Raw genomic sequence first — 15,582 nt, 5'->3', positions numbered from 1 at the left:
CAGTGATTTTTAAATCAGAGTTAGTTAGGTTGTTTGTTTCTGTCCACCATCATTTAAATTCTGAAATATTCCCAGGAGCAGTGGGCAAAACACAGGTTTCTCAACTGAAAATGTTTGCTTGTATTGTTTTAATTTTTCAGAAACTTAAGAGCACACAAGTTGTGCAAGTAGCCCAACTTAGTGCTCTGAATTCATTGTATGTGTAGGCTTCTACCTCACTCAGTATATAAGGAACTTGAGTTTATATCTCTTATTCGGTGTAAGGTTATAGCATCAACATTCAATCTGTCTCTCAGTTAGATGTTACATGTAGCTAAGTTATTCGTGAGATAGCAAAGAAATTTAACTGGTATGAGAGAGAAACACTTAAGAAATTCTGCTAATAAACTTTAAAATATAAATATTGTTGTGTCACAACAACTTAAAAAACCCCTCTGTTCCATTTTGGGAAGTCAGTATATGAAAAATTTGACAGACAAGTATGAGTTGAGTCTTATAAAGGGATGAATTTGCTTAACTTTACCTTTCTTAATGCACTTAAGGTGTATGTGTGTAATTTGCGTGTGTGTGTTCCAAGATTTTTTTTGCTGGCCTTGAAGAAAATGCATTCTGTTGTGTTTGACTTAGGTTCGTTGCCCTGCAGTAGCTTCTGGGTCATTTCTGACTTCAGGCCTGTTACAGAATCATATGGAAGGAAGTGGACAGTAATGTAATCTGAATCAAAATGTAAATTTTTGGGTAAAAAAAATATTTTGGGGTAAAACAGCACTATTGAGGGGAGAAGGTAATACTGAATAAAGATGACTGGTGAAGCATAGATGTAAAAGTGTGTAGGCCTCTTTTCTCAGTGTGAAAGTTAAGGTACACGTAAGAATGGTCCTACCAAACAGTAGCTGGCCGTGATGATCCCAGGAGCTGCCCTGAAGGTACCAGGATTGTGTTCTGTATATGGTGTGTATTCCACTTAAATAACAATGTCTTGTCCTGTGTCTTTCTCTTAGAAAATTACTGCTGCTACTTACTGACATGTATGTTCCATCCCTTCTCTGTCCAATTGTAGATGTACTCCAACAGAGTTGCTTTAAGTGACGAGTTCATCGCACTGCAGCCATTGTCCAGGGCAAGGAATCAGCTGAGCAAAATTAGGTAGAGTAGGAGGGACAGTTCCTCATCAACTCTTATGCATGCTGAAGGTGAACTAACCAGTGCTGAGAGAGATGGGAAGAGGCATGAATGTTAGTGGGTTGAGAGGGCAATACCTCTAGTGCAGATATATTCAGTTTGGTTATTTCTTGGCTTTGCTCTGTGTTTTTTAGCCAAATGCTTCTCCTAAGTAGCATGTATTGGACGTGCTTTTTTTTAGGAAAAAAACATCCCTAGCATGATGCTCAACTTTCAGAATACAGATTTAGCTCTTCTTGCATCCATTGTTAAATAATCACAGTTTCTAGCATGATTATAATGCTTTTCATTTCTTTATGATCAAAATAACAGTGCTGTTTGCATGTTGGATAATTTCAGCTCCATGAGGCTGTGACAGGAAGGTCCATGTCTTTCAGGCAGCGATTTCTTGCAAGTTGTTTGCCCATTTTAATTTGCTTTCACATGTGTTGAAAGCGCAGAAAATGCTTTTAAGTTTGGGTTGTACATACAGTTGTGCGGCTAAGGCTTTTTGTGTTTGTTCTGTGCATCTATAAACTGAGTGTTGTTTGTTTTCAATGTGTATAGTTACATATTCCTAAAGGCATTTGGCTACAAAGTCCTAGAAAATTGTTCAAAAAAAAAAGCAAAGCATACATGTGTCTGTGATAGGTGAACCATTATGATTCTGAAACTCTTCAAATGCGTTAAATTCAGTACGTGAAATCCTTTCAAATGCTGATTCTCTTTTGTAAGACGAAAACATTCTTATGCATCAGTGATGTCTCAACCTGTTTGATGTTTTATCCCACCGTTATCTATTGCTGTATTTTGTAACAAGAATTTAATGCAATGACCTGATTACTTTCAAATATCTTTTTTTAGGTGACTGTTGTTTAAATACATGCAAATAGGTGCTAGCAGAACCAACTAACTGTATTTTGGGGGCTTAATTGCTGTTTGTTTAACTGAGGAAAAGTGGGAGACAGGAAGCTGACATTGTCAACTATTAGCAGAAAGTTAAGTGGTTAATTGAAATGGATGATACAAGTCCTTTTAAGAGAGGAGTGGGTGGAGAAAAAGCTTTGTATTTCCTCTGGGAGCATGCTATGCCTTTGCAAGGCAAAAACTTGAAATGGCTGTTATGTTTAGCTGTTAGTTGTCCCAGTGTGAAACATAACCATCTTAGATTTCCAAGCATCCCAGGGAGGTAGCGGTGGGGCGATTTTGGTTTGTTTGGTTTTTAAATTCAGTGCTTACTAGCTTAAAAACAGGCAAACTGCAATATACCTCTTGAATTTTAGTAAACTTAGCAACATTGCAGAGTTTCCTGTGCAAAAGCTTGTACAAGTTAGCTTTTAAAATTCTTGGTTTATCCGTGCCATGTAAATAAGTTACATTTTTAAAACTCTGGATAAATACGTTTCCAGTAAATCTCTGTTTTCTCACTGCATTATTAAAGTGAATTACATGGTGCATGATATCTACACCAAAGATTTCATTACAAAAGATTCCGTTAAACTTTCCAAAACTGAACACATTTTAAGGGTTATGCAACTGGAGGGTGAAAGAAGAATAAAGCTGTCTAGGAATGTAGCGCTGTAGTTACTAAAATACTAAAACCAGGAGAACACTTGCTAACTTTGAGGGGATTTTCTTCATATTACACTTAGGGAAAGGGTTGGAAAAATGGGAAAGTTATTTTGTCTGAGTAACAAATGATTATGCAAATCCAATTCTCTTGTATGTCAGAACTTTTACGCTTGAATATCTAATAGTAAGGTACCTGAAATAAAAGCACGGAGTGCCTTACACTGTGCAGTTGAAGTTGTAAAGTGCAACAAGAAAGAAACAAGGACTTTGGTTTCTCTAGTTCTTCATTTGAACAAAGTTGGGAAGCTATCCTATGGATGCTTACCTAAAATAATAAAAAGGAAAATAAGTTTGCAGATGGAAACTACTCACTTCACTATACTAAATAACAAGGAATTTGGAGTGAAGACCATGGGTTAGTTTCTGTGGTGGTCAGGGCAGCTGTTCTGCAAAAGCATAGAGCAGAGAAAGCAAGGGAGAACTCTTAAGAACATGAAACAAAAGAGCTGCATGGTGAAAGTAGGTGGAAGCAGCTAATTCTGTCACGCCTCTTTTGTACATGCCCACCCAGTAGCTGCGTCCCTTGTGACTGCAGAATGCACGTGGATTGATGAACAACGCTGGCAGTTTTTTGTAGTTTATTAAATATATATTAAAACCCTTAAAAGAAGTGTATCACCAGGTTAAACCGAGTTATGTCTCGTGTTGCAAATGTGCTTACCGTTCTGTTGATATACAAAAAAATACCTTTGTGAATGTGAATTAAAAGGCAAGTATGATGTTACAATAAATTGTTATGTCTATAGGCTTCACAGGGTGCAAAAAATGTTCAAGTTTATATAAAGTACGTTTGTGATATATAGTTAAGAGTTTTGAGGTGGGTCTTTTAAGTGTCCGTGTCGTTCCTTTAGGTCAGAAATGCAGTCTTGTGTGTGCCTGTTAAACTCTCACCTCTGAACTTTACTGTCACTTTTGTAACTTGGGATGATGAGGAATCAGGCAGCAGAGGTCAGGTGCAGGCTTTATGCTTATCTGGGGACTGACTGAATACTACTACTTCCCTCTGTAGCCATCTCTCCTGTTCTTGGAACATGTGAAATGTGCATTTTAGGGTACTAACTGGGCCCCATTGTATCTCGGCCCCATTGTATCTCACTTCAGTTTTTTCTTTGTAAACAAAGTTTTGTGTGTGTATGTATGTATATGTGTCTCTGTGCTTTATAGGAGCTGTCACAAAACATGTGTGAGAAGTGTTGCTCAGATAGATGTTTTAATTCTACTAACTGATGGGATTAACTGTTTATAGAGGTGTTACCCTTGGACAGTGTGTTACGACTGTACATAATACTAGGGAAATGTAAAACACAAGTTTTTATTTACAGGGAAGGCTGCCAGTGCATAACATTATATCTGGGACTCTCATACTGTAGCATTTGCCATAGCACAGCCCAGACCCCGTGCTTTCCCCATCTGCAGGCCCGTAGGACTGTTGTTGCCTTGTTTTCCCTTCATCTCTGAACAGATCTGCTTTCTTTAGCTCCAGAACTCCAGACTCCTGGTCCTGGCTTTACGGCCTTCGTTACTTGTCCGAATTTTTTCCTGTAGTTACTGTTTCATAGAATTCCCCTCCTAAGAGCTTTCATAGCTGATCCAGACCAGCTGTGTAGAAGCTGAGAACAGACAGGTTTCTGTTCCTTTTACAGCATATGTTTTCTGTAATTAACATATAATTTCCAAAAAGATTAGTCAAGTGCAAACATGCGTTCACACTAGTGAAGTATACCAGAACATCCTAATATACTAAACCTTGAACAAGGGAAATTTCTTCCTTTACAGGTTTGTATATTGCATTAGCATAGCTAATCCGTAGAATCTATTGCAGGAAGAGGGAATAAATGAGAGGAGAATAGAGTATTTCATATTTATGTTCTGTCACAAAAGTGCACGTACTTACTTACCTGAAGATACTTTTGCCTTAATGGCTTTGAAATAACAAAACAATTTGGCAGTTGTGGGTTTATTTGATTCAAAGAGGTGAAGAGTACAAAAAGTAGATAACTTGAAAACGTAACTGCCAGTGAAGTTGTTAGATGCCAACATTCTCTCTCTTTTTTTTTTTTTTTTTTTTTTTTAATTTCTAAATCAAATTGTTTGGGGTTTTGGCATACGGTATATTAAGGGTTAAAGAAAGTGAGCTTTATAGTAGGGAGCAAGTTTTAATTTAAATGTAGAATAGTAACCATCTCATATATATTTTCTGAAATGTCTCTGTGGCATCAGACACATTGACAGCTAGGACCTGGGCTCAGGAGAATATGCTGTGGTGCTCTTTAACTTGATGTACAAGATTAAATACATTTTCTATTTAACAAAGTCCCACCCAGCTGTATATTTCAGTCTGATTAAATGTTTACTTGAAATGTCTGTCTTGTGGCATATAGAATACCCTGTAATAGGACAAGCAAACTGACATGATCGTTTTCCCCTTTTGTAGTCTGTGGTGCGCAAAAAGACCGAACGCTTCTGATACTTGTGCACTGATAAACCATGTTTGATCCACTGATTAATTTGAAAAAATTGCTTCTTTACTTTGTAAATATGCATTGTTCTCTCAAGAACAGATCTGTAAAATGAAGGTTCATTTAAAAATGGTAATTGTTTTAAAGCAATGCAAGCATGGTGCTTTATAAGATTTGTTGCTTTTCTGTCCTTCTAGATGGAAGAAGATAAGGGTTCAGTCAGCTCAGCATGTGACTTTGCTGAAAGCAGGCACAGAGGGGAGGACAATAGGCAACTGCTAGATCCATCTAGCCTACCCGACAGTTCTTACGTTCACTAGGTAGTACTCCCACTCTACCCTAATGTGTGTGTATACATATATTTATATATATCATATAGACAGTCATGGAGTCATCTCAAAATTACCCATATTTTTGGTATCTACAAGAAAATTTGCATCATATGTATGGGTTCCATTTTTTCTTATCAAGCTGAATCATTCTTTAATTCTGCACTTCAGTTGCTTTTTGATTTATTACATGAAATGGGCCATTATCATATAAAGTATTACGTTTATTGTGATCCAGATCTTACCTTCTGAAAATGTGTTACTTTATTTGCAGCCCAAATACCAATACTATCAGATATTTCTCTATATTTATTAATTTTTTTTAAACCATTGTCTCTCCTGCCTTTTGTTTCCTGAGGGTTTGTTGCAGGTCTTCAGAGACCATTATGCTCTACTGCTTTACCATGCCAGGTTTTACTTTGATATAAAGCTATGATTGTAATTGTCTGCCACAGAGATAAAAGTGAGAGAAAGGACTCTTTAGCATAATAAAAGTATCTTCCTTCCTTCCAGGTAGTGGATATAAATGTAAAAATCCATGCTCACCAGGCAGTGATACACAATGTATCTACACATAAAACTGAATTTATTTTTATGTTGTCCTTGACGTTCTCCCAGTATTACTTTACACTTAACCATGAGTTTGATAAAATACAAATGTTGTTTCCAGGCTTATGTAAGGCCACATTTGCTGGTTTTTTTTAAAGGGGTAATAATTGACTCTTCCATAAATTGTGGTTCAAGCATGATCCTAGCTTTTTGTGAGTATCTAACTTGAGAAGAACAAAGGAGATTCTAGTGAAGAAGAGACACCAGTGCTCCAATATCCAGAGCTGAGGGTTCATTCCTTGGAAAGCAGTTTGGGTTACTCTTGATTCCTCTGCCTACCCGTCTTTGAATAATATCTAAGATTGTTGGGTCGGCAGATCCCCCTGGTCCATGCGATCCCACATACAACCACTGTAATAGGACCTTTTACAGTAACTTTAAAGGTATTGCTTGGTCTGCTTCAAGAAAATGGATGGACTAAATACTCCTTTTGAAATCCTAGGTGTAGGAATGTTGAGAGTTTGTTCTGTGTGGCTGTGAACGCAACTGTGAAGATCACTGCATGTGCAGCAGGGAGTGTGCTTTCTGACCTCCTAACAGGAATTCCTTCTGCTCTGTGTCATTTCTTGTCTGATACACTGTGAGCGCAGTATGAAGTGGCTGTGAAGGTCCTGTTCCCTAGTACTGCAGTGCTGCGAATTGTGCTGTTCCTCATCTTGGTGTCTCCTGTGACAGTACAGTTGTGACCATATGGTCATCAAACTAGGGCGTTCAGGGACTCAAGCGCTGTTGAGGTGTGTCGTTTGTTTTGGTTTTAACCAGAGCCGCTTTTAGACCTGTCAGTTGCAATGCTTCTGCTCCTGTCCCTCAGGTCATTAGTAGATGTTAATTTTGTGTCCAAAAGACCTCCCAGATGAGTGCGGGTTAGTCAGAAGTGTGCAATCTGCCTGTACTCATTCATGGCCTCCTAGGTATAAGTACTGTAAGCATCATACGAAGCAGTGTCTTGGGAGGATCTGGAGGGACCATGGGGAATGCAGAACAGAGCTGAGGAATGGGCAGGCTTAGGAAAAGACGCATGGAAACACCAGTTCTGCGCATGTGCTCCCCCCTTCTCCTACCAGTTGGGGTTGTTCTCTTGGATTTCCAAACACTTCTTGTTTCTGTTGGCTGCCTCTTCTTTTGGGATTGGAGTTGTTCTGTTACGAAGCTGTAGTCTGTCCGGTTGCCTGTGGGGGGATTAGGAAGGAATGTGTCCACTCATAGTAAACCATTCCCATAGGAAACTGAATTTCTTTGCTTTCCTTGTGGTGTTGGGCAAGTGTGGGTGGCATGAGAGAAACTGGGATTGGAAACCAAAGTCTTGGTCACACAGGGAAAAACTGGGAGAAGCTCTGAAGTGAGCTGTGTCCTATCATAGACAAAGATGCCTTCTCCCAGATTTCTTCATTCACTGTTGTCCAAGAGTGAAATGAGGATAACGGATGTTTAAATCTATCCTGTGTGTTCAGCATTTGTTTGAAAGGTTGCTCTCATGGGAAGTTTCAAATTAAATTAAAAAGCATCCCCACACTCCACGTTTTTATATCCTTTTGGGAAGGACATGGAAATCGGTTTTGGATGTTCTCTTTCCAGCAGTACTAGTTTTTAGTCAGATTGTAGTTATGCTGTGGTTGACTAGTGTGCAAAAATAAGGGGAGCGCACTGATAGATGGCACGTAACGTGAACCCATACACCTGTGTATTACTGCTTTCATTTTGTCTGGGTCTTTCTCACCTACAAAGAATGAACAATAGAAAGTTTATTATGCTAATGTCGAATTACTCTTCATGCTGGCATGAACATGACTGAACCTTTCTAACATCAGCTTTGTTTGCATTTAGAGAAAGGATATCTGCAAATCAGGAATGTGCTTTTGTTCCTTATCAGGCCAAGGGTATCTATGGTAGTGAAATAACATAAATTATTATAGGAAGTTGTGCTCTACATTTCTTGAGGAAAAATTATTATTTACAGTCAGGTAGCTGCACTGTATTCAGCTGCCCTGGTCTGAAACTTTCTCTTGATAATTTCCCTTAAAACAGGACAGGCCTGCGGCTTGTATAAATTACACCTTTGCTGAGGTTAATCAAGGCGTCACAGCTCAAACTGTGATGTGCTGCTCCACAGATGCACTATAGCTGTGACAGAGAATTGCTGACCAGTTTATTTCCAACATTAAGCAGAGACAGTGCTAAACATTTTCCATACCCTCACCAAGGCTGCATTCAACCATTGGGTAGATTTTAGTATAGATAGACTTCAGGAAGGGAAATGGTAATGTTATTCATCATTGTAATTCTATAAAATTGAAAAATAATCAACACTCTTAACTTTTAGAAAACCTGCTTTTCCTAAGTGCTTTCTGATAACAACTCATTGCTAAAATCTGAGTACTAATTTTAATTTTTTTTTTTTCTTTTCCTTCCAGCTTACTGAGGCAGGTTCAGGTATCAACTGCTTGGACTCCATGTGCTGCTTCTCAGATGGGGAAACAGCATGCACATCTGTTAGAAGAATGCTGGAACGACTGATGGGAAGATGTAGTCCAACCCGGGTCAACAGGTGTGGCATTTCTCTCAATAGCCTTTGCTGCAGACGATTCTCCTATAAACTGGAACCTGATGAACCTGCAGCAATAGATGTCTAGCAAACCAGCTGCAGGTTTTGCTTATTTAAGTAGGAAATGCAACTCTTTATTGTACTTTTCTCATCCTAAAAAATTAGTTTCTTGTTTCTTTTTGATTGCTTTCTTTTGGAATGGGGAGGGGGGAAAACAGTTTTCAAAAGATTTCTGGTGTTTAGTTTGGCTTACTACAAGTTCTTGTGTTCTATCTATCATAATTTCTCTTGATTTGTACATTCTTCTCTTTGGAAAAATCAAGCCTTGCTGCTGGTTTTGTTCTCCTCTTTACGATTATTTCTTTGCCTTGAATCAGGAGTTGTTTGTAAAGTCGCAGGACTTCCCTTTGGCTCTTGATGTACAACCTCCAAATATTTACCTTGGAGCTTGCATTACTCCTGAAGATATACAAAAGGCTCACGCTCCCCCCCGAAATATAACTTCATTATTAGAAGGAGAGTCTTTGAATCTTTCAGCCATTGATTGATATGAAGATGAAATATTTTTGTAGTATAACTTTTATAATCTATTTCTAAAATCGGAGTGATTGACAGAACAGAGCCTTCAGGTTCTAAGGATTTTAAATGTTTTTTTGGGTTCTAGAAGGTATTGTCAAAATCATGTGTGCCATTCCAGAGTATGTGCTAAATAAATCTTTTTCCTTCACAAACCACGTGTGAAACAAACTTCAATGGGATAAAATCCCATTAAAGTAAACAAATACATCTAAGGAGCAATACTGCTCTTGCCGTCAGCATAACCGTAAGAAAAGCTCGTACTAAATCTGCTAGTGTGCCATCTCCCCATTTCCAGATAAAGAAGGATAGCTAACGAACTTGGAAATATTTGGGGGTCGAAATAAAAAGTCTTTTGTACATCGTAATCTCTCAGTCCCTGAATGGTATCTTGGTCCTTCATTAGTCAAAAGGCAAACCTGAAAAAGTTGCACTTCACACATTTTTCAAGGAAATTCATTTTGTATTTGAACAACTTTGTCTCTTTTGGTTAAAAGTGGTGGTATCATTCATTCGGTATAAAATCGTGTGTGGGTAATTTTCACTGACAAGCTTTGTCAGTTCTGATTCTGCCTTTAGGTATTTCCTTGGTATGTAGTACACCTCTGGTTTGAACTCTTGTGTTGAATACAGTGTCTGTGGTTTCAGTCGGTTTCTCTCTTCTGGCTTGCTTATGAAATTTATTCAACGTTTCTGCAAATCTAGGGTATGATTATGCAAAATGTTTCATTCCATATGAAAAATGAACTGTTATGATTAAGTACATTTTTAATTCAAACTTTTGCTGTATAGAAAGCAGGCATGATGTATAAAATAAACAATTTAATAGAATTTTTAATCTACAAGGTGAGCATTTGATTGGTCTAAAAATCAACATTTTGGTAGCAGTTGCTCTTAAGTTTTTTGGGCTTTTTTTCCACTTCTCTGTAAAACTGTGCTTTCCAAATGAAGAACTTCTCACGCTACTTTTTTTTCTTATTGTTATCTAATTAGGGCAGATTTTTAGTTAACATTTGCTTTAGTAATGTGTAGTCTTACAAGGTAGGTATTCTGTTGTTTATTTTTCTGCAATGCATTTACATTTTTACAATTTCCTCTTCTCCACTCAGTTTTTCTTTCTTTTAAGAACTTACAAATATTTGTTGAAGTAACTCATATTTGACAGAATATTAAATGCTTTTTCTCAGGTTTCTTGTCTGCTTACCTCATGTAGTTTTCAGATGAAGTTCCATCTAGCTGAATAGTTTCAGAATTGTTAGAACACAGAAGTCAGCATTGTGTTTAATGAACATGCTAAACTATGATGGTGCTAAACTGTGGGCTTGAAGTTCTGTAGGCTTTGCTTCTGTCTCTGGTTGAAACTACTGTGAAACCATCTTCTAGTTTCACTTACATTTATGCACAGTACAACTAGAAAATCCTTTTTTTTCCTTTTTTTTTTCTCTTTTTTTTAAAAAATCTCAGTCTTACTTGCTTTCTTCAGTGACTTCAGTTCCTTCCACTCAGCAGACACTTAAAACTTAAGTCTAAAAGTCAAGGTACTAAGACTATTTTTTCCCCTATGCTTTCCTGGTTTTATATATATATTTTTATATAGATATATGTATTAAAGTCTGTGTTTATTTTTTAATGTACTAAATCCTGAGGCAGTTACAAGTTGTGAAATGCTGAAGGTACAGTTAAGAAATCCATTTGGTGATTTAAAAATGCTTGTAAAATTATTTAGCCTTTTATTCACGAGCTTGAACTGCTTTGATTTTTACTTAAATCTTCAGAGGATTGTGCAGTGCCAAACAGGGGTGGTCTTTTGAGTACTTGAGCTGTATAAAATAGCTTCTTATTCAACCAAGAAGTAGCTGCAGATTATTTTTGTTGAAGTAACGTTGATAAATAAGTTGTCTATGAGAGTGCTGTGGAATGAAGAGCACTATTTTAAATAGTGTTGCTGAAGCTAGCTTCTGTTGTATTCTGTGCTCCTGATATTCTGTCAAATATGATAACTGAACATGAAATCAAACGCGGTATCAAATTTTGATAGAAACTGCAATGAATCAAAAGTTGTACAAATGCTTGGAGTAGTGGGCCACAGGGATACTGTCTCTTATACTTAATTCGCTGCTTGTAAACTATATTCAAGAAGTATTTTCTATAGCTTCATTGACCAGTTAGAATATAAAATGTGTGGTGTGGTAAGATAAAATGCATTTTTGTCTGTCTGTTCCATTAAATTGTCCGTCAACTTGTCAGTCACTAAAATACTACGAATGCTGGATCACATACATTTCTTGTACAGTAGGATTCATTACTGAATTGTTCCGATCTCCCGTTAGTGGTACTGGTGTCGAGGCACTGCATGTAAAAGTTCTAAAGAAACAGCAGATTTCTGACAGAGGCAGATTTGGAGGATAGGTTTGTTACATTTTGATGTCCTGCTTTCCGACCTTCTATTTTTTCAGCTTTTCGCATACAGCCCTGTAATAACGTTCCGCCCGGAACAGTACGTCTTTTTGTCCTTAAGAGAGAAGACGTGAGATCCCGTCTGAATCGAAAGCTGTAACCCGTTAGGTAGTTTTCCTGATGCCTTAAGTTTTAACTTAAATTTAACGGCAAGGGATGAAATAGATTCGTGGTGGTAGGTGAGTTTTGCCTGCCCACAGCTTTAGGTAGCGTGGGAGCAGCAGCACACAGTTCCCGCGGCGGGCTGTGCGTGCCCTGAGGTGTTAGGGGACGGCCTCGGGCTGTAGCACTCACAGCACCTCGGCTTGTGCCTGCAACGTGCAGGTTTTCCTTGAGGCGCAATATTAAAACTTAGTTGTAAAACTGGCATATAAACCTCTGGTCATTTTAGTTCATAGTAATGAAAATAGCTGTAGCTTTGAGTAAACTTTGCTAGAAAGGTAGATGTAGAATTGTTAGTTACATAGGTGGCATGATTAATTCCAGTGTATTTTCAAAGGTTTGAATGAACTGCAGGTGCCTACATGGAAGTAATAGATTAATCTTTTAAAGAGTTTTATTTCTCTAATCTCATAACACACTTATCATAGATTTTTCTCCTCACCTCTTAGATTATAAGTCCCCAGTCAGCCAAACTTTTCTTTTATTGTTACTTTAGATCATGGAGTTCATCGGATCCCTTCTATGCCAACGACAGAAGCATCTTGACTCTCTCCACAATGGACTCACCCACTTGTTAACAGGGACATTTGTAAATGCCTTGTGAAAGCCATGTGGTGTTCACACACCTGTAGTAGGCTCTGAAGCAAGCTCAGTGTTACGTCCCTGCCCTAGAAAAGACTAGCATGACTTCTAAATACAAACTGTGGCTTGTCTTGTGGCCTAGCGTAAGTCACCCGGAGAGTAATCGCTTCCAGTATTTTTTTTTTTCTAATTATATCTACAAATTGCTAATTTTTTTTTTTTAAGGACCGCTTTTACCTCTGACCATTTAATCTTTTTTTGATACCATATGAGCAGATTGGAATCTTGGATTTGATACTTGAGACATCACTGTATGACAGTGAGAAAAATCTTTTTCCTCCCAATTTCAGGTGATCCAATAGAACTGAATTTGCACAATGAAACTTTTTTAAAGTTGCATTTTTCATGATGACCCTTCACTTTAAATACACACATTAATTTGCAGCTGTCTCTTACAGATACAGTCTTAGCAGTTTGCAAATCCATTTTGTTATTTCCATGGACGGTTCTGTATTCTATAAGCAGTCAGTTTAGTAATTTTTGAGAGTTAAATACAATTCAAATATTTATGCTAGTATTTGAGTGGCAATATGTTAGTCATTACTTTGAAAAACACTGCTAACTTTAGCAAATTAATAATTTGGAATAATAAGGGATATAACAGTTCACTGTTCTCTTAAATTATAATTCAGAAGCCAGTCATCTCTTATTATGCCCTGCATGTTTTGTTAACAGCTCTTGATTCTGACATGGAAAAATGTGTAAGAATCGGTGCATTGTACAGAAGTCTCACTAGCATAAATTTTTTTTTAATTATTAATCCTTTCAAAGGTGGGGAATTTTTGCATGTTTTACTTTTTCATGTGTTTATGTTTGGTCATGTTGTACTTTGGAGATACAATTAATGCTTAATTATCTTCATATATCTGAAGGATCCGAGGCATTGATGGCAATGTTTTGATACCTAAGTATGCCAATAAAAGCAAATTGCACAGACGGAGCTTTGAATGGTACGTCTTGCAGGTACATCTGTTGTCCCAGTATAAACGTGTCTGCATGTTTGGGGCTGGGTAGCAATGTTCGCCTGTTGGTTCAGCTGGGATGAGTAAACTGTTGGCTGCCTTTAGCTGTGGGAGATGAGATGGAGGTGCTGCCGCCAGGGCACCTATAGAGCATTGTTTTAGGTACAGCAGTTCTTATGGCTGGAGGCTGGTAAAAATGCTGCTGCTGCTGCTGGACATCCCGTTTTTAGTCTCTGACCCTGAAGTCCCATCAATAAGGGGAAGGATCTTCCTGTCAGACAGCGAAAGATGTAAAACTGCACATTGAAGTTATCTCTGGGTGGAATAAACTGTAAATTGAACACGGACTAAATAACCCCTTCAAGAACTTCTTTAATGAAGATGCGGTTAAGCATAGGATTTGGACAAAACTAGTATTAGCTGCTTTCACCCTGCCTGCACAAGTTTCCACTGATGAAGTGCTGTCTCCTGAGCAAATTTTTAAATGGCAAATACTTTTTATTTCATAATTCAGGCAGACACATCTTACCCTCCTGTTATGACGTCTTGGTGGGTGTGGGCTGCTGCCAGAGGAGTATATCCCTCTTGTTGTGGTCAGCCCAAATTGTCCTGAGTTCAGTGAGCTGCAGGAGGGGAGGTGTTCAAGAGGTCCGTTTTTCCTTGTATCAAATGCTTTCGATATTCCTTACCTATAAACAGCTCTGTTCATTATCATCGTAAACAAGGATATGACTTTAACCGGCATTATTTCAGTTCTCCTCTTGGAACTAGAGTTTCGCCTTAGCGGCTGGAAGCCTCACTATAAACGGGAGGCTGCAGATACTGTGGGCTCTCCCTGTTCAAGGCAGTGTTTGTGTAGGAAAGAAACTGTCATTGCAACCTTGTTTTGAAACTGGTAGTGACCTGAACATGTAGTACATGAGGGTTTTGTCCTACTGGTATAGATGAAGACCAGTTCACAAACTGATTAAGAAGCTTCAAAAATTAATTACGAAACAGAAGAAACAAAATCAAAATATAGCCTGCTTTTCCACTAAATGTGTTTAAATTACCTGTCATAGTTCATATCTGTATTGTCTTCAAATGCTGAAGTGCAGTGAAGCTTAGGCTTGAAAATTTCTAGTTGTACACTAGATCCCCACATTGAGTGTCCAGGTGATTAAGAATCACTAAAAATTGTTTTACATATTCCATGTAATAGGTATTAACGGGTGACTGGTCTGACCGCATCTATTGGAGACCTGGTTCCTATGTGGAGATGCAGTAAACTGTTCGTCATCTCTCCAGTCCCCAAGAAAATTTCTATCCAGATACGTGGTAGTAACAAAATACTCTTAATTTCACAAACTCCTGTAACTTCCTTTATTATTTTTAAACAGATAAAATATTATATAAAAATGCAATTTTCTTCTTGGTAGCTTCTCATTCTTAGTCTTCATACTGCTATGGATACCTAGGAAGTAAAGAATCTTTTGAAATACTCTAATCAGATATCTGCTGTTTAGCTGTATCTCTTATATCTAAATCACAGTGTGTCACTTTTCAGAAGTACTTGTTTGTCCATGTCAGCCATAGCATCCTACTCATCCCGTCAGTTTGTGTGGCCATGTAACCTCATTAGTCTGTGTGGTTGGTGCATCGTGTATTGAAATATAAACTGTGGTAAGTTTTGTGTAGTAGAAAGCAGAGGCTTTGGTATACAACCCCACTCCAAGCATTTAGATGGGCTCAGCTCTGTACATACATATATTTTAGCTTTTACCACACAAATGTGTTAAATATATTTGCACAAAAGAAGCACAGTCCTAGATTTGAAGAATAATTTACATGCATTATGCGTTTCTTTAAAACCTTCCATCTCCTCTTCTCCCTTTCCTCCTACTTTCCCTTTTCCCAGTGTTTGTAAGGTTACCGAAGAAACATGCATTTAGACAATTCAGGAAGAACTTAAGAATCCATCTGTCTGCCAAGGTATATTTTTCTATTTGCAGTACATTTAAGTCAGTAATTTCTCATTTAGTAAGAACATAGAATTGGGTTTGTGTAAGACC

The 15,582-nt window shown here is 37.8% G+C and overlaps 1 protein-coding gene across 9 annotated transcripts in view; it reads left to right on the top strand.

Annotated features, from left to right (window-relative positions):
- ATP11B (ATPase phospholipid transporting 11B (putative)) overlaps positions 1 to 15,582 on the top strand; it is a 74,790-nt gene that overhangs the window by 53,280 nt on the left and 5,928 nt on the right. For 3 of the 9 annotated variants that reach the window (XM_040612969.1, XM_040612968.1, XM_040612970.1), the window contains 2 exons: positions 8,602 to 8,735; positions 15,429 to 15,502. In XM_040612969.1, coding sequence (XP_040468903.1) covers positions 8,602 to 8,735; positions 15,429 to 15,462 — 168 coding nt within the window. In that variant the 3' untranslated portion in view covers positions 15,463 to 15,502. Of the gene's footprint in view, positions 1 to 1,060; positions 1,166 to 5,449; positions 5,573 to 8,601; positions 8,736 to 12,423; positions 13,536 to 15,428; positions 15,503 to 15,582 lie in introns of those variants that run through there. The other 6 variants (XM_040612967.1, XM_040612966.1, XM_040612964.1 and 3 more) reach the window with 4 other exon arrangements.

This window comes from Falco naumanni, chromosome 13, assembly GCF_017639655.2.
Source record: "Falco naumanni isolate bFalNau1 chromosome 13, bFalNau1.pat, whole genome shotgun sequence".
Taxonomy (NCBI): Eukaryota; Metazoa; Chordata; class Aves; order Falconiformes; family Falconidae; genus Falco; species Falco naumanni.
This window is presented reverse-complemented; position numbering and strand designations above follow the sequence as displayed.